General features: G+C 45.2%; 1 protein-coding gene across 3 annotated transcripts in view; it reads right to left on the bottom strand.

Moving 5' to 3' along the window:
* The window catches only part of USP13 (ubiquitin specific peptidase 13), a 144,244-nt gene that overhangs the window by 54,394 nt on the left and 70,854 nt on the right, over positions 1 to 18,996 (bottom strand). For all 3 annotated transcript variants that reach the window (XM_084847557.1, XM_084847559.1, XM_084847558.1), the window contains one exon: positions 15,902 to 16,086. In XM_084847557.1, coding sequence (XP_084703683.1) covers positions 15,902 to 16,086 — 185 coding nt within the window. The remainder of the gene's footprint in view (positions 1 to 15,901; positions 16,087 to 18,996) is intronic.

The following is an 18,996-nucleotide window of genomic DNA, read 5'->3' as shown; positions in this document are numbered from 1 at the left end:
AACCCATTTCCTGGGCTATAAACAATGGTGCTAGAAGAGGAAATGCTGAATACTGAAAAACCACACGGAGGGGGGCAGAAGAGCTTTTTCATATGTGTCATAATGTCTATAAAAACAATTTGCTGATGTACTTCGGGGCTTTTGGCACTTTGGAAGTTATTCCGGCCATAAAGCCCATGCGTAAATAAAGAAAAACTCTTTTTCCTTCACTCCGTGGTCTCTCTCACTCTGATTTCTGCAACAAGAGAGCTTGCAGTGTCAAAAGTCTCTGCCTTAGATTTTGGAGAGTGGCTGCCACTCAGAGTAAACAATACTGGGATGCACGAACCAAAGGTCTGACTTTGTATAAGCATACTCTGGCCTACAGATGTAAAATTTCCAGAAACTTTTAAACCATGGTGGAAAAAATGTTTTTTTCCCTGGACGGTTTAACCACCACCAACACCACCACCAACACCAGAAATTTGGGAAAACACTGAAAAATATGCAATATGTATAACTTGGTTTATGTACAAGTTGTAGAAGATGTACAAGCTGGGTTTAGAAAAGGCAGAGGAACTGGAGACCAAATTGCCAATATCCGCTGGATAATGGAGAAAGCCAGGGAGGTTCAGAAAAACATCTATTTCTGTTTTATTGACTATTCTAAAGCCTTTGACTGTGTGGATCATAACAAACTGTGGCAAGTTCTTGGTGGTATGGAGATACCAAGTCATCTTGTCTGCCTCCTGAGAAATCTGTATAACAAACAAGTAGCAACGGTAAGAACAGACCACAGAACAACGGACTGGTTTAAGATTGGGAAAGGAGTACGGCAGGGTTGTATACGCTCACCCTACCTATTCAACCTGTACGCAGAACACATCATGTGACGTGCTGGGCTTGATGAAGCCAAGGCTGGAGTTAAAATCGCTGGAAGAAACATTAACAATCTCAGATATGCAGATGATACCACTTTGATGGCTGAAAGCGAGGAGGAGCTGAGGAACCTCATGACAAAGGTGAAAGAAGAAAGTGCAAAAGCTGGGTTGCAGTTAACCAAGATTATGGCAACCAGCTTGATTGAGAACTGGCAAATGGAGGGAGAAAACGTGGAGGCAGTGACAGACTTTGTCTTTCTAGGCGCAAAGATTACTGCAGATGCTGACTGCAGCCAGGAAATCAGAAGACGTTTACTTCCTGGGAGGAGAGCAATGACAAATCTTGATAAAATAGTGAAGAGCAGTCAACATACTGACAACAAAGGTCCGCATAGTTAAAGCAATGGTATTCCCCGTAATAACCTATGGCTGCGAGAGCTGGACCATAAGGAAGGCTGAGCGAAGGAAGATAGATGCTTTTGAACTGTGGTGCTGCAGGAAAATTCTGAGAGTGCCTTGGACTGCAAGAAGATCAAACGAGTCCATCCTCCAGGAAATAAAGCCAGACTGCTCACTTGAGGGAAGGATATTAAAGGCAAAACTGAAGTACTTTGGCCACATCATGAGAAGACAGGACACCCTGGAGAAGATGCTGATGCTAGGGAAAGTGGAAGGCAAAAGGAAGAGGGACCGACCAAGGGCAAGATGGATGGATTATATTCTGGAGGTGACGGACTCAACCTTGGGGGAGCTGGGGGTGGCGACGGCTGACAGGAAGCTGACCGAATAAACAACATAACTTGGTTTGCTCATAAAATTATCATTAAAATAAAAAATGCTTAAAAGTAAACTTGTTTAGTAAATCTGTAATTATTGTCTGAATAAGGGGATGTATTTTAATTTATTTTTGTTTGGGGGGGTTGTGTTTTTAGAGGTGGGTAGCCTGCCTGATAGGTGGAAGCAAGGGGCATGTGTCTACCTGATGGAGGCAGTGTGGGGAGTGTTGGGGGCCAGAATATACAGAGGCTGGGCAGCAGGCGCTGGCAGGTCACTACGGGCAGGCCATGCCAGGTAAGGGGAACAAGGGAGAGATGTGTAATATCTGTCACCTGTTCCGAGCCTGTCCAGAGCCAAATGATGGCTGGGGGAGGCATGACTCCACCTTCTGGCCTTCATTTGCTGCTCTGCAATGCCAGGTCTGTTACCCAGAAAACATCCCTCATCCATGACATGATCTGGGATGAGGGTGCAGACCTGGCATGTATTACGGAGACCTGGCTGGCTGAGGCCGCTGCTCCAACTCTTGCGGCCATGTGCCCAGCCAGATTTTCATATGCACAGCAGCCGAAGGCTGGGGATCAGGGAGGGAGGGTGGCTGCTATCTACCAGGAGTCCTTGGTCTTCACCAAACCCCCTCTCCAGGAGACCAAGGTTGCTGAGTGCATGTACTAGAAGTTGGCCCCGAAGGATTCTGGGGATTCTGCTTGTGCACCACCCACCCTGCTGCACGACTGACTCCCTGGCCAAGGTGCTTGAGGTGGTCTCTGATGTGCGTGTGCGCTCCCCTAACTTATTGGTGTTGGGGGACTTCAATGTACATTCAGAGGCCGTCCTCACGGCAGCACCTCGGGACTTCATGGAGGCCATGGCTTCCTGGGAGCTGTACCCTATTCCAATTGGGCCCACCCATGTAGCCGATCATGCGCTAGACTTTGTGTTTGTTTCTGGAGAAGCGGGGAGTGATCTGGAAGTCAGGGGTATATCCACCACCCCCATGGTCAAATCACTATCGGGTGACGTTAGACTTCTTGGTTCCACAACCTCTCCACAGGGGTGGAGGACCCATTCAAATGTTCTGCCCCAGGCATCTTATGGATCCAAATGGATTCCTGAACGCGCTTGGGGATTCTCTGGAACATACAAACGGCCACTCGGTCAAGACCCTGGTGGTTGGCTGGAACGCCGCAATCACCGGGGCATTAGATTAGGTGGCTTTGAAACACCCTCTCCCCCTGAACAGGGCTCGAACTGCACCATGGTTCAATCCACGGTTACAAGCTCTGAAACAGGAGGTGAGACGGCTAGAGCGCCGGTGGAGGAAGTCTCACTCCGAAGACGATCAGACATGGGCTAGAGATGTATCTTCAGTATATCACGTGGCAGTGAAGGCAAAAAAGAAGGAATATTATGCTGCCTCTATCGCGTCCTCAGAGCGCTGTCCCAGGAGGCTGTTGCAAGTGGTCTGGGGCCTGGTCAGTTCAGTTGCTCCGGAACCGCTGGAGCATTCTAAGGCCTCCTGTGAGGCCTTGGCAAGGCACTTTGCGGATAAAATGGATCAGATCAGGAGCGTTATTCCATGCGCTGTGTGGATACAGTTAGCAAGCGGGAGGCAGCCTGTGGCAAACCAGTTTTGTGGGATCGGTTCCAGCATCTTCCTTCTGATGAAGTAGACAAGATGCTTTCATTTGTAAGGCCGACCACCTGCTTATTTGATCCCTGCCCATCTTGGCTCATTATGAGCTGCAGAGAGAGGCTGGGTGAGGGGATCAGGGCGGTGGTGAATGCCTCCCTTGGGGAGGGAGTGATGCCATCAGCCCTCAAGGAGGCAGTGATAAAACTGTTCTTAAAAAAGCTCTCCTTGGATCCCCAAGTCTTGAACAACTTTTGCCCAGTGTCCAATCTGCCATTTTGGGGCAAGGTGATTGAGCAGGTGGTGGCGATGCAGTTGAAGGCACACTTGGAATAAGCCGATTATCTAGATCCATTTCAGTCGGGATTCAGGCCTGGGCATGGGACAGAAATGGCCTTGGTCGCCTTGGTGGATGATATGAGGAGGGCTCTGGATAGGGGCAAATACTCCTTCCTTGTTCTCCTCGACCTCTCAGCGGCTTCTGATACCGTTGACCACAGTATCCTCCTGGACCACCTGGAGGGGTTGGGCATCGGAGACACTGTATTACAGTGGTTCCGGTCCTTCCTCTCCAGCAGGTACCAGAAGGTAGCACTGGGAGAGGAGGTCTTGGTCCCGTGGCCGCTCACTTGTGGGGTGCCACAGGGTTCCATCCTCTCCCCGATGCTATTTAACATCTATGTGAAACCACATGGAGCTTCCACATCTGGTCTGGGACACCTCCTTGGGTTCTTCCAGGGGGTGGGGCCTGAAGGCTTTCAGGGCCCACCCCCTGGAGGAATCCCCCCAAGATCAGAGATAACAGTGGGGGCTCCCCTGCATGCCACTCCTCCTCCCAATTGGGAGAGGGACTGGTGTACACGAAATCCTGCTGAGTCCTTTTGGACAGCTGCATGAGGATGGTGCATGCAAACCGAGCAACTCAACCAGCACTGAGAAGAACCCTCTCATCCCATTACTTCAGTCCCAATCCAAATTGGTACACCTCCTCTTGTACCACTATTTGCCAAAGTGTCACGGCAAATATGATCACAGGTCTCCATCATCTAGTTTCACACTCAGAACATTCATCAAGGCCAAGTCCAGGTTAGATAGGGGAGAGAGATTTTATTCACAAAGCACACAGCAAATAGGTCATTACAGGCTGTAAACTGCATTATCCAACATAAGCCCAGAAGTTACGCACTGGTAAGCACTCCTGAATGACAGAGTGGATGAAAGAGTGTCTGAGAAATAAAAAACACAACTGCCATAGATTAGGCTCTAGTACATTCTCTAACCTGTGTTGGGTCAGATTTGTCCTCTACCTTTGCTCTACCTGTCCTCCCAGTGTTTTAATGAAAACCTGTTACCTGAACATATGCTTTAATTTAAAAACCATTTAGATTTGTTTTTTTAAGTTTTTTTTAAAAAAACAACAACACCTAAACACAAACCTTTCAAGTAAGAACTCTTTCTAATTCACTTACACTCTATCAAAATCAAATTTAATCAGGCCTCTAACATGGAACCTATATACAGTGGAGATGACGAATAGATTTCAGGGATTAGACCTGATAGACAGAGTGCCTGAGGAACTAGGTCCGTAACACTGTTCAGGAGGCAGCAACGAAATCCATCCCAAACAAAAAGAAATGCAAGAAAGCCAAGTGGCTGTCTGATGAGGCTTTACAAGTAGCTCACGAAAGAAGGGAAGCGAAAAGCAAGGGAGAAAGGGGAAGACATACCCAACTGAATGCAGAGTTCCAGAGAATAGCAAGGAGAGACAAGAAGGCCTTCTTAAATGAACAATGCAAAGAAATCGAGGAAAACAACAGAATGGGAAAGACTAGAGATCTCTTCAAGAAAATCGGAGATCTCAAGGGAACGTTTTGTGCAAAGACGGGCATCATAAAGGACAAAGAAGGCAGGGACCTAACAGAAGCAGATGAGATTAAGAAGAGGTGGCAAGAATACACAGAAGAACTATAGAGGAAATATCTTAACGTCCCTGATAGCCATGATAGTGCAGTCACTGAACTTGAGCCGGACATCCTCGAGAGTGAAGTCAAGTGGGCCTTAGGAAGCATTACTAACAACAAAGCTAGCGGAGATGACAGTCTTCCAGCTGAGCTATTTAAGATCCTAAAAGATGATGCTGTTAAAGTGCTGCACTCAATATGCCAACAAATTTGGAACACTCAACAATGGCCGCAAGACTGGAAAAGGTCAGTTTACATTCCAATTCCAAAGAAGGGCAATGCCAAAGAGTGTTCAAACTACCGAACAATTGCGCTCATTTCACATGCCAGCAAGGTGATGCTCAAAATCCTACAAGCTAGACTTCAGCAGTATGTGAACTGAGAACTACCAGAAGTACAAGCTGGGTTTCGAAGAGGCAGAGGAACTAGAGATCAAATCACCAACATTCGCTGGATCATGGAGAAAGAAAGAGAATTCCAGAAAAACGTCTATTTCTACTTCATTGATTACGCTAAAGCCTTTGTATGGATCACAACAAACTGTGGCAAATTCTTAAAGTGATGGGAGTACCAGACCACCTTACCTGTCTCCTGAGAAACCTGTATGAGGGTCAAGAAGCAACAGTAAGAACCGGACATGGAACGAGTGGTTCAAAATTGGGAAAGGAGTACGACAAGGCTGCATATTGTCGCCCTGCTTATTTAATTCATATGCAGAGTACATCATGAGAAACGCCAGGTTGGATGAATCACGGAATTAAGATTGCCGGGAGAATTATCAACAACCTCAGATACGCAGATGATACCACCCTAATGGCAGAAAGCGAAGAGGATCTAAAGGGCCTCTTGTTGAGGGTGAAAGTGGAGAGTGCAAAAGCTGGTTTGAAACTCAACATTAAAAAAACTAAAATCATGGCATCTGGCCCCATCACTTCCTGGCATATAGAAGGGGAAGAAATGGAAGCAGTGACAGATTTTATTTTCTTGGGTTCCAAGATAACCGCAGACGGTGACTGTAGCCATGAAATTAAAAGACGCTTGCTCCTTGGGAGGAAAGCTATGGCAAACCTAGACAGCATAGTAAGAAGCAGAGACATCACCTTGCCGACAAAGGTTCGTATCATCAAAGCTATGGTTTTCCCCATAGCAACGTATGGCTGTGAGAGCTGGACTATAAGGAAGGCTGAGTGCCGAAGAATCGATGCTTTCGAACTGTGATGCTGGAGAAGACTCTTACGAGTCCCCTGGACAGCAAGGAGGTCAAATCAGTCAATCCTAAAGGAAATAAACCCTGAGTGCTCATTGGAAGGACAGATACTGAAGCGGAAGCTCAAATATTTTGGCCAACTAATGCGAAGAGAAAAGTCACTGGAAAAGACCCTGATGCTGGGAAAGATCGAAGGCAAAAGGAGAAGGGGACGGCAGAGGATGAGATGGATAGATAGCATCACCGATGTAATGAATATGGACTTGAGCACACTCCGGGAGAGAGCGCAGGACAGGAAGGCCTGTCGTGCTATGGTCCATGGGGTCATGAAGAGTCGGACACGACTGAACAACAACAACATGGAAGCTCACTCTACAGACTCTTAAGATTTTAAACAAAAGCTGAAAACATCTGTGGTCATATATTTTGTTGGGTTTTATAATCCAAGGATACTGCTATTCATAGGCAATGGCAAATTCAAGGCATATAACAGTTCCTCCTGTAGTGAAGAACTAAATATCCACGACCCAAGCCAGAAACTCTCCACACCTTAATCTGGTTCCAGTTCATAGTTCAACCCACTGGTGAGCCAGTTAAAAAGTGTTAGACTTAGATCAGGAAAACCTGGGTTCAAATCCTTGTTCAACCATGAAATTCAGCTGGTGACTTTGGATCAGCCCCTATCTTTCTGCCTCCCTCACTGCTGCAAGGACAAAATTCCACATACATCATCCTGACTTCCTCCAAGGAAGAACAGGATACAAATATGTCTAACATCAACTCATGCCTACTATGCCCACAACCCTTAACTACTCTACACATCCTAGAAAGTAGTTCATTGTGTACGTCCCCAACCTCAGAGTATGGGATTATACACAGTGTCATAGGCCTGGATCCCAATTTTCCTTCCAATAGAACAGAGTTTACATTCATGGCACAAGGCTTTCCTGTCTCACCCTATACCCTCCTAAAACCTACTCCTCAGAGTTGAAGGATTGTATATTTTGGGGGGAGGAGGGAGATGGCAAAAATCCCCCACTTATGTGAATGGAGGAGCAACTTAAGATCCAAGCCATGTTGTCTAGCCATAACCTGGCTATCAAAAGAGCTTCCTTGCAGGAGACATCTGTTAAAGACTCCTGTTTGTTTGTGTTTAATGATCCCCTGCAGCAAGTTGCTGTACTACAATATTGATTGAATCAGGCAAACATCTATGGCATGCCTGTCCATACCTGCTCTTCTCTTCCAGCAAACTACAGAATCTAGCTGATGTGGGTTTATCTGTAGTAGGCTTTATGTTAAGTGTGCACATGGTTATACAGAAGGATGGTCCCATCTCAGGGTAGAGGGCTGGACAAATTAGATTGCAATTAGGAATGTGGATTCCTAATTGAATGTGGAATGTGGAGATCAGAGCACTGCACTTGATCTGGAAGACCTGCATTCAAAACTCATTGACCTGGTTCACATGTAACAGCAATCTATAGTTTCAACAACCCATGGGTTGTAGTGCATTAGCAGAAGAGAGTGGGCGTGCTGCCTCCCACATGCATGCCACTTCTGCTTTTGAACAACCTACAATCAGCTCTTTTTCAGGTTGTAGTGTGATGTCTGAACCTGGACACTTTGGGCTGTTCACAGGTTTAAACATCCCCAAGTTAACCCATGGTTCATTCTTAGGTTAACTTTTGGTTGTTTAACCCACGAATAACCCGAAGTGTCTGGATTCGGACATCACACTAACAACCTAAGAATGAGCAGATCATACGTTGTTTAGAGAAAGGAGAGGCGGCTCATGCACAGTGCTCATCCCTACAAATTGTGGATTAATTAATTAATTTGCTGCCGAACTCCGTTGTTATGTGTGAATGAGCCCACTGTGTGCCCCTAAGCCAGTCACCTCATAGATTCTCACCTCTTAATGAATATATTGCCATCTGTTAATGATGATATTTTAGTAATTATATTTAGTTAAAATGATCTCAATCCTCAATAATAATAAAATAATAATAATACAAATGATCTGTCTCAGAGGTCAGTCCAACAAGGAGACCTAAAATTAAATACATTTTAGATCTCTACTGATATTTCATATACAGTTGCTATTGTTGTTCAGTTGCCTTGTGAGTCTATTTGGTTGAACAGCGGAAGAATATAATGGTTTTATTATTTATATAATGGTATCATCCTGCCCTGTAATTTTTGGACTCTTAAATTTTGCACTGCAAAATCAGCAACAGTGTTTCCCTTGATCAACATTTGGTAAGTCAACACTTCAACATGAAATGGCATCACTCCAGTTCATTAATTAAAGCAGATGGTTATAAAGGTTTACAATCTCTTTAAGGAAGGTACTTTGCTTGATGCTGGAATGGCCCCTTTGAGTTATGCTGCCAAGGACTTATCAAGCCCAGCATTTCTCTGCCAGTGTCCACCAAGGATGACCCCACTGGCATTTATGGATACACAGTGTGCCCTTCTGCTAGCATTCCATGTTTAAGGGAGCCTCTGTTTCTTAGTACGTGTTATTGTTTCCCTCTATAAAGATGAGCTCAGAAATTTCTCATGCTTTTCCAGTTAAGTCACAATGCAGCTTGACACCTGGAAAAAGTTTATGTGCGCATCAGAGTGGCCTTACATGGACCTTGAGTGTTGTTCGCTTCATGAATACTGGATGTCTGATTGGAGAGAAGCAAACAAACAAGGATAACAAACTCAGGTGTGTGTGTTTTTTACATTGGGAGAGAACAGTAATACCTGAAATTTATTTATTTGTTATATTTATATCCCACCTTTCCTCCAAGGAACCCAAGGTGGTGTACATAATCCTACTCCTTTCCATTTTATTCTCACAACAACCTTGTGAGGCAGGTTAGGCTAAGAGTCAGTCACTGAGAGTCAGTGACTGGCCTAAAGTCACCCAGTGAGCTTTAGTGGGGACTAAAACCCATCTTCTGAGTCCCAGCCCAACACTCTAACCACTACACAACACTACACCACAACACAACCCTAACACAACAACACAAATAGACTTAGGGCACAATCCTATGGCTGCCAGACAGTGGCTAGACAGCCATAGGATTGGTCGGTTCCCAGAGAACCACCTCCCTGCCCCCTCTACCACCGCTCCATGCTCGTAAGAGCAGCGCAGAGTGGGACAAAAGGGGGCATTCTCAGGGGCAATTAGTGCGGAAATGCCAGTGCGACGCTTCCTATGCATCATCCAGCCTCCCCACCCTGCACTCCAACGTCCCGTGGCTAGACAGCCAAAATCGGCCATCTAGCCACAAATGCAGGGCAGCCAGAGCACGGAGGGGAGGATCCCCTCTGCACTCCTCCCACGGTGCATTGAATAGGCAGTCACCTCTGAGTTCAGAGGCGGCCACCTATCCCGATAGGATTGCTCCCTCCAAAGCCACTTGTCCCTTCTGAGGTCCAGTTGAGGTCAATGTGTAAGTTTTAGACTTTATATAGGGCAGTCTTCCCCAACCTGACACCCTTCAAGCCTGTTGGATCACAATTTCCATCATCCCCCACCTGCATGCTGGTCAGGGGTGATGGGAGTGGTAGTCCAACACACCTGGAGAGCTCTGCATTGGAGAAGACTAGTCTAGGGAGACTGGATATAAATCTTGGTTCAGCCACAATGCTTCACTTCGAGCTATCTTTTGGCTTGACCTACTCCACAGGGCTATTGGAGAAAAGGGGGAAAGGAATCCCACGTACACCATTCTGAGCTCCTTGGAGAAGGGATCGATGCAGATGTCGTTAACAGAGCATATTCCATTTATTATTCTTCAGGTTATAAGTTTTAATTGACTTGAGTAATAATGCAACTCAGTTTTAAAATCGTAGTTTGAACATTTGCTCTCTAATCAAACAATGAAGCCGACGACCACAGGCAAAGAACAGCTTGCTACCATGAAATCTACACAGATGGACCAACTTCCTCCTTCAATGAAACAGATAAGAACAACCTGAATCTTCTACAATACCAACTACAAACTTGTTTCACCGGGTGTTTATTTTCAAAGTCCTTTTGCTACCAAATTAGTCCCAAATTAGATGAAAAAGAACACGTTAAAGATGAGCAAAATCCTCCCAATTACAGTGTTCAGTGATGAAATACAATACATGAGGCCACTGTTGAGGGAGGGGGGAAGGAGTACACAGAGATGCTTTGCTGCTACTGCGCCCCCCCCCCCACCATGCTGACAGGGCCACCTTTTCTTTATTCTTTATTCTATATTCTTGCCACCTTTTCTTGATCTCTTCTGCTTCTGTTAGGTCCTTGCCATCTTTGTTTTTCATCATACCCATTTTTGCCTGGAATTTACCTCCGATGTTTCTAATTTTCTGGAAGAAGTCTCTTGTCCTTCCTATTCTATTATCTTCTTCCATTTCCACGCATTGCTTTTTTAAAAATAATTCCTTATCTCTTCTGGCTAATCTCTGGAATTTTGCATTTAATTGGGCATATCTCCCCTTATCACTGTTGCCTTTTGCTTTCCTTCTTTCTTGGGCTACTTCCAGTGTCTCAGCAGACAGCCATCTTGCCTTCTTGGTTTTCTTTTTCTTCGGGATGTTTTTTGTTGCCGCCTCCTGAACAATGTCGCGAACGTCTGTCCATAGTTCTTCCGGGACCCTATCTACTAAATTTAGTCCCTTATATCTATTCTTCACCTCCACTGCATATTCATTAGGAATATTAGTAAGCTCATATCTAACTGATCTGTGGGTCTTCCCTATTCTCTTTAGTCTGATTCTAAATTGTGCAATAAGAAGCTCGTGATCTGAACTACAGTCAGCTCCAGGTCTTGTTTTTACCAACTGCATAGATGTCTGCCACCTTTGGCTACAAAGGATGTATTCTAAATATGGTAGGTTATATTGTAAAACTAACCTACCATATTTAGAATACTATATGCATGCTTAATAATGGTAAAATCCTCTACTAAGGCTCTGTATTCTTATTAACCAATTAAACCCCATACTTTTATGCCAAGTCCCAATCCAGTATATTGTGCTCTTAATAGCCTGCTTTGTCCACAGTATTACACAGGTGACCTCAGGGCATACTCGTTGATCTGCTCCTGGCCAGGTGGAAGTCCTCTAAAGCAGTATCTCAACAGTGTATCATGTATCCAGAGTGATGCACTGTTGAGACACTATTTTGGAGGACTTCCATCTCACAAGCATCCCTTCCTCTAATAAATTTTGTCCCTTTGCCCTTGGCACACAACCATCAACAATGACAGAGGCCACCCTGCCCTTTTCAATTGCAGCCAGGCTTTCCTATGATTTATTTGCTTCCTGACACAGCATTAGTTCTATGGTAGAGGTATGAGAGATGGAAGGACGGACCTTAGAGAGCAGCCAGCTGAGCCACGGGGCCCTTGGGAGCTGTGTGACAAATGCTGCTATGCTAAAGGGGCTTGCAAAGCCTTTTGTTCTAAATATGCAGCATTGCAAGGATGTGGCAGGCTTGAGACAAGCACCAAATCTGTCTGGGCAAAGCTATGCTGTCCAGAGAATTAAAATCAGCTCTTGGCTCAGATTGCTGGTGTCAGCTGGACATCTGTGCTCTGCATAGCTCCTTCTCTAGCTCCTTTCCCCATGACCATTAGGAAGAGCATGATAAACCATGCAAAATAGTAAAAACTGCATGATTCCTCTTAATTTGCATCACAGAAATAGGCAACAGCTCTTGTACAGTAGCAGCCGGCATGGTGATTCACTAGGCAAAACCACTGACAGCCATAACCTAACAATCAAGGAGACAGGGGAATCCCTATTTATAGTTTTAAATGCCAGGAGATGATGGAGAATGAAAATGGCACCTTAGCACTGTACAAAACACTGTTCCGGTCTAGATCAGCAACCCTTGTTGACATCCGCAGTCAGAGCCAACAGCAGCATGATTATGGCTGAAGTGACCCTTGCCTTCACTGCTGCCTCCCAGTGCTCAAAAAGGTATGGATGGGAATTTATCTGCCCCTGCATCATGACACAGTGGCCCCCAGCCACTTTGCCTAGGGAATCGTCTCATTAGTAGTGACCGGTTATGTAGATTTTTTTTTGCACGGAGTAAATATGGATCAAGAGATCAAGAAAAGGTGGCAAGAATATACGGAAGATCTGTATAGGAAGGATAACAACATCGGGGATAGATTTGATGGTGTGGTCAGTGAGCTAGAGCCAGACATCCTGAAGAGTGAGGTTAAATGGGCCTTAAGAAGCATTGCTAATAACAAGGCAGCAGGAAATGACTGTATCCCAGCTGAACTGTTTAAAATCTTGCAAGATGATGCTGTCAAGGTGATGCATGCCGTATGCCAGCAAATTTGGAAAACACAAGAATGGCCAACAGATTGGAAAAGATCAACTTATATCCCCATACCAAAAAAAGGGAAGCACCAAAGAATGTTCAAACTATCCAACAGTGGCACTTATTTCACATGCCAGTAAGGTAATGCTCTAGATCTTGCAAGGTAGACTCCAGCAATTCATGGAACGAGAATTGCCAGAAGTACAAGCTGGGTTTAGAAAAGGCAGAGGAACTAGAGAACAAATTGCCAATATCCGCTGGATAATGGAGAAAGCCAGGGAGGTTCAGAAAAACATCTATTTCTGTTTTATTGACTATTCTAAAGCCTTTGACTATGTGGATCATAACAAATTGTGGCAAGTTCTTGGTGGGATGGGGATACCAAGTCATCTTGTCTGCCTCCTGAGGAATCCGTATAACAAACAAGTAGCAACGGTAAGAACAGACCACGGAACAACGGACTGGTTTAAGATTGGGAAAGGAGTACGGCAGGGTTGTATACTCTCACCCTACCTTTTCAACCTGTACACAGAACACAACATGTGACGTGCTGGGCTTGATGAAGCCAAGGCTGGAGTTAAAATCGCTGGAAGAAGCATTAACAATCTCAGACATGCAGATGATACCACTTTGATGGCTGAAAGTGAGGAGGAGCTGAGGAACCTCATGACGAAGGTGAAAGAAGAAAGTGCAAAAGCTGGGTTGCAGTTAAACCTCAAAAAAACCAAGATTATGGCAACCAGCTTGATTGAGAACTGGCAAATAGAGGGAGAAAACGTGGAGGCAGTGACAGACTTTGTCTTTCTAGGTGCAAAGATTACTGCAGACGCTGACTGCAGCCAGGAAATCAGAAGACGTTTACTTCTTGGGAGGAGAGCAATGACAAATCTTGATAAAATAGTGAAGAGCAGAGACATCACACTGACAACAAAGCTCTGCATAGTTAAAGCAATGGTATTCCCCATAGTAACCTATGGCTGCGAGAGCTGGACCATAAGGAAGGCTGAGCGAAGGAAGATAGATGCTTTTGAACTGTGGTGTTGGAGGAAAATTCTGAGAGTGCTTTGGACTGCAAGAAGATCAAACGAGTCCATCCTCCAGGAAATAAAGCCAGACTGCTCACTTGAGGGAATGATATTGAAGGCAAAACTGAAGTACTTTGGCCACATCATGAGAAGACAGGATACCCTGGAGAAGATGCTGATGCTAGGGAAAGTAGAAGGCAAAAGGAAGAGGGGCCGACCAAGGGCAAGATGGATGGATGATATTCTGGAGATGACGGACTCGACCTTGGGGGAGCTGGGGGTGGCGACGGCCGACAGGAAGCTCTGGCGTGGGCTGGTCCATGAAGTCACGAAGAGTCGGAAGTGACTGACCGAATAAACAACAACAAATATGGCCCAATGCACAAACACTTTGTATGCTGAAAAGTGTTACAGAAACCATAAAAACGCAATAATGAATACTGTCACCGTGAAAGATCTCATACTGCAACAAAGTAAAGCTCATTCACATAACTCAAGAAGCGGCACAGTTATGCTGCTATAATCCAAACTATGTAACAAAAGAAAGAAAAACGCACATGAAGGGCTTGATTATGCAATCATGATGGGGGGGTGCATTGTTGTTGTCATACAAGACAATCCTTATCTATACAAACAAGGATTTCCTGGGCGATTCAGTCACATAGCCTTGGTGAGACATTCACAGGTCACTAAATCGCTGTGGTCTGGTTCTCACTGAGGTGACAAACCTGTGCCTTTGGCTGTAGCAGTTCACACTTTGACTGAAAGTCCTGCATACAAAAATATCCCTACATTTTATTTTATTTTTTAAGCTAGCTTGTTAGAGAGAAGGCTGGGCTTGAATCCTTATCCCTGACTAGCTTACTATGTATACGATGGGGGGTGGGGAGGTGTCAGGAGGCATTCAATCATATGAACCCCCCACCTATGGTCTGAAACAACACAGCCAAGGCACGGTTTTACCACCTCTGTGAGAACTGGATGCATGAATCTCTATGGAACGGTGAGCTCCACCCATCAGGGATAACAACCTTCCTGCTGACTCTATGATGACTTATGTCAGGATGAAAAAGGTGAGTCAAAAGCCTCTGATTTGGGGGGCTTTCAATTAATTTCAATCTCAGTTTCATCCCCTTAATTAGTCCACTAGTCAAAAAGTTAAAGGAAGACCAGAGGACTTTTATTCCAAGATTCATTATCACATAAAGCTGGCTTTCAAGAACAAGACAGCAATGCAAGACCCTGCAAGCAAATCAAAACAGGACAAATCATCCATGGAGCAGCCTGCAATGCAACCACAGGGTATTGCCCCATCCCTGCCCCATGTATGACGGAAGGGAAAGACTCCATGCTTCCTTTCTTGCCTTTGCTGCAGATATTGCTGAACCACATCCTATAGGGTTGTGTTATTGACTGTCACAGTTATTGTAGACCAAAGAAATGCTGAAGTCAAACATAAGATAGCATAAAGAAAAGGGGCATAGCAACATGCCTAACAGGAGGAGCTGGCACTGATTTTGCAGCAACTCTGGCTGCCCTCACTCTCCATCTTCATTTGTGCTGCAATTGATGGACATACTTGCCTCCATTTCAACTGCTATGTTAGTTGCTGGATTCCCTGTCCCCACCCACCCCCATCCACCCCGTTGATTCAGGCAAAGTGTCTACCTTTTTTTAAAAAATGGTTTAAGTGCCAGTCAGACCTACATGCAAATTTAAAGTTAGTACATCTCCTTAATACATCTCCTTCCTCCCCGCAACCCCCCCCCCATTTCTTTTTAACATTGCAAAACCACTTGGGGGAGACGGGTTCATGAAAGCACAGCCACCAACCAATCAACACTGAGAACAGCCAGCTTTTGCTTCCAACCCCCAGAACAGCTTTTCCGGGAGCTCAGCCTTTGAAAGGAAAAGTTAAGACTAAATAGCAACATGACAAGCATGTTTGCAGAGCACAGGGACCCTTGCTTTTAGTTGGGTTTGTACATATCCAAAGCTCCATCTCTGAAGCTTCTTTTTGAAAATATAGTCATCCCCTTTAACAATCATGTTAGAGAAGAACAGGGCTTTATTTAAAAAAAAATCAGTAACACAGACAGCTTTGACTAACCTGCACCATCAGGAGTAATTGTTCCGAGCTTCACTGCTAAAGGATACCCCATCTCCTTGTAGTGTTCCAGTGCATGCCCATTTCCTCCACTGCCATCAAAGAACCACTTTCCACACAATACCGACCCATCCGTAAGGTTCAGCCAGAGATTCTCCCGCAGGTCACATTTTGAACATTTCCAGCCACTGAAAAACCAGAAATGGCCAGAGTTAAATTGCTAGCACCAGCTAGGAAACCTAGGTTTGGCTCCAGATCTGAGAAGCATTCAAGCAACCAGACTGAATTAGCCATAGCATACCCCTTGGCAGCTGCCAAATGGATCCACCACTTTCTTCTACTATTTTTAAAATCTCACTCCATTAGTCCTCCAAAACTGCCATCCTTTATTAAGAATTATTTCCAAAGTGCCATCAACACATAGAGTAACAACAGAGCAACATAAGCAAAAACAAACAAAACCCCCAGTCCAAAAGATACTGGTCTCAAGGAATTTACAGTCTATATTGCTGTAATGTAAGAGACAAAAAAATAGAGAGTGGGGGAACACAGAGGTCCGGGTAAAAAGGGATGAATATGAGCAAACTGTCCTTCTCTCCTGAGTATTCCCTACAGAACATTTTCTTTTACAGATGTGTAAAATAAAGAACCCTAGCCTGCTAACAATCTAAAATATGGCATATGGAATGTTAGATATTATAAAACCATATTATGGACTGCAGTGTACTTTAGAATTGTTTAATTAGCTTTAATGTACTTTATATGAGGCAGGTAATGAATTAATGCAGTGTTAATGGTTCTGACAGAAACATAAATAGCTGCCAACAGGAGTCTTAATGGCTGCTACAGAGACAGAAAATAAGAGCAATGACAAACAAGATGGTTTAAATTGAAGTGTTGTGCTACATATTGATGCATTATAATGGGAGGAGACCTCTGTGCCATGTGTGTGATTGTTAAATCACTTGAGACAGCTTGAGACAGTAGTCTCCTTTGCTCCCGTCCTGCACCTGCTGTGGACAACCCAGCTGCAGTAGGAAGGGAGGTAGGGTAGGTAGGGTGAACAGTGGAAGAACAAGGCAGGAAGCACAGTACTATCCTCATTTGCCCAGCACACTGTGGCATTTAGAGCATGGCCCCGCCCAATGTTGTTGGACTTCAACTCTGGTCACTCCTGACCATTGCCCATGCTGGCTGAGGATAATCGGGGTTGTAGTCCAACACATCTGGAGGGCCACATGTTTAGAGGAACAGCCAGGATCTCTCAGGCAAGACCTGCAGCATCTGGAGAGCACCAAGTTGGGAAAGGCTGACAGGCAGAGATCTTTCCCTGTCCTGCTTCCTGGGATTCTTTTAAGTGGAGATGCTGGGGTACTGAGCCTGGGCCTTTCAACATGCAAAGCATGGGCTCTCCCTCTGAGGTATGCCTACCCCTCTGACCAATACTGACTAACCCATGATGCCTTGCAAATGCTCCCTGGCATCTACCACCCCAACAACCTCTTTATTATGTAACTCCTCAAACCACACTGGGACCTATTCATGGGATGTTGGGGAAGCATAATTCACAGGAACCTCACCACTTGAATAGTCAGCTGGCTGGGTGATTCCTCCTTCCTCTCTCCCACAACAAGCTTCATAATTCAGACCCAGCTGGTCAAGGAGGCAGGGGATGTAATGGCAGAGGACCCACAGAAACTACCTGCAATGGAGGATTTGGCAGAGAATCTAATCCCCTAAATAAGGGTGTGCCTTCTGAATCCTTAGAATCTCCTCCTCTATATGTTTTACAATGTTGATTTCTAGACCTCACAGTTCAAAAATATGAGAAAGTATGGGAAAGAGGGGGGGTGCATGGAGAAGTCAAAGGGGAATCTTTCTGTGACGTGCTTTCACCTTTTCATGAAGGAGAAGGGGGAGAGCCATTTCATATAAATCTGTTTGCCCTGTGAAAATGAGGTGTTAGTCAGGTAGTACTACCTTCAAAAATCACAAGTAAGAATCAATCCTAAAAAGGGCATGTTAACATAAGCCCTTCTAGCTCAGGTAAGGATTTCTTCAGCATCTCTAACATGCCAAGAAAAGCTTCCAGGAGGAGGCCATTTTCTCTGCCACCCTAAAATTTATGTAAATTAGAATAATAGAATAGTAGGGTTGGAAGGGGCCTATAAGACCATCGAGTCCAGCCCCCTCCTCAATGCAGGAATCCAAGTCAAAGCATCACTGACAAGTGGCTGTCCAGCTTCATCTTGAATGCTTCCAGTGTGGGAGAGCCCACTACCTCCCTAGGTAATTGGTTCCATTGTCATATTGCTCTAACGGTCAGGAATTTTTTCCTGATGTTCAGCCGGAATCTGGCTTCCTGTCACTTGAGCCCATTCTTCTGTGTCCTGCATTCTGGGATGATTGAGAAGAGATCCTGGCCTTCTTCTCTGTGACAGCCTTTCAGGAACTTGAAGAGTGCTATCTTAAGTCCCCTCGGTCTTCTCTTCTCAAGGCTAAACATGCCCAGTTCTTTCAGCCTCTCCTCACAGGGCTTTGTTTCCAGTCCCCTGATCATCTTCATTGCCCTCCTCTGAACCCTCTCCAGTTTGTCTGCATCCTTCTTAAAGTGTGGTGCCCAGAACTGGACACAGTACTCAAGATTAGACAAAGGGGCTAGACCTATCCTGCATTTATTTGTTTGTTTCATTTATATCCTGACTTTTCTTCCAATGGGTCCAAGCGGCGGACATGACCCTCCTCCTTTCCATTTTATGCTCACAATAAACCCTGTGAGTTAGGTTAGGCTAAGAGTCAACGGCCCTGTTCAGCTGCACTTCGGGGAAGGGTGGTGGTTAGGCTAATCATGGTGCATGATGGTTACCACTAACCACTGCAAGTGCTACTGCCGCACATGCGGGTAACCATGTCCTGCAACATGGTTAAACTAACATTCTCTACCCACCCTCGCTCCCACAGGAACCTGCAGTCCTCCGGATGGGCGGCCATGCATTCCAGCAGCCTTCATGTTGTTGGCCATTTTGGTGCTCGGTGTTGCTGGGCATTTTGGTACTCGGTGGTTCAGCAGCCTGCTGCCCCATGTGCCATGGCACATG

Source organism: Heloderma suspectum, chromosome 3 (assembly GCF_057233095.1).
Source record: "Heloderma suspectum isolate Gila_16-S chromosome 3, 16-S_ref, whole genome shotgun sequence".
In the NCBI taxonomy this organism is placed as follows: Eukaryota; Metazoa; Chordata; class Lepidosauria; order Squamata; family Helodermatidae; genus Heloderma; species Heloderma suspectum.
Note: the sequence above shows the minus strand (reverse complement) of the source record. Positions and strands in the feature narration are given on the sequence as shown.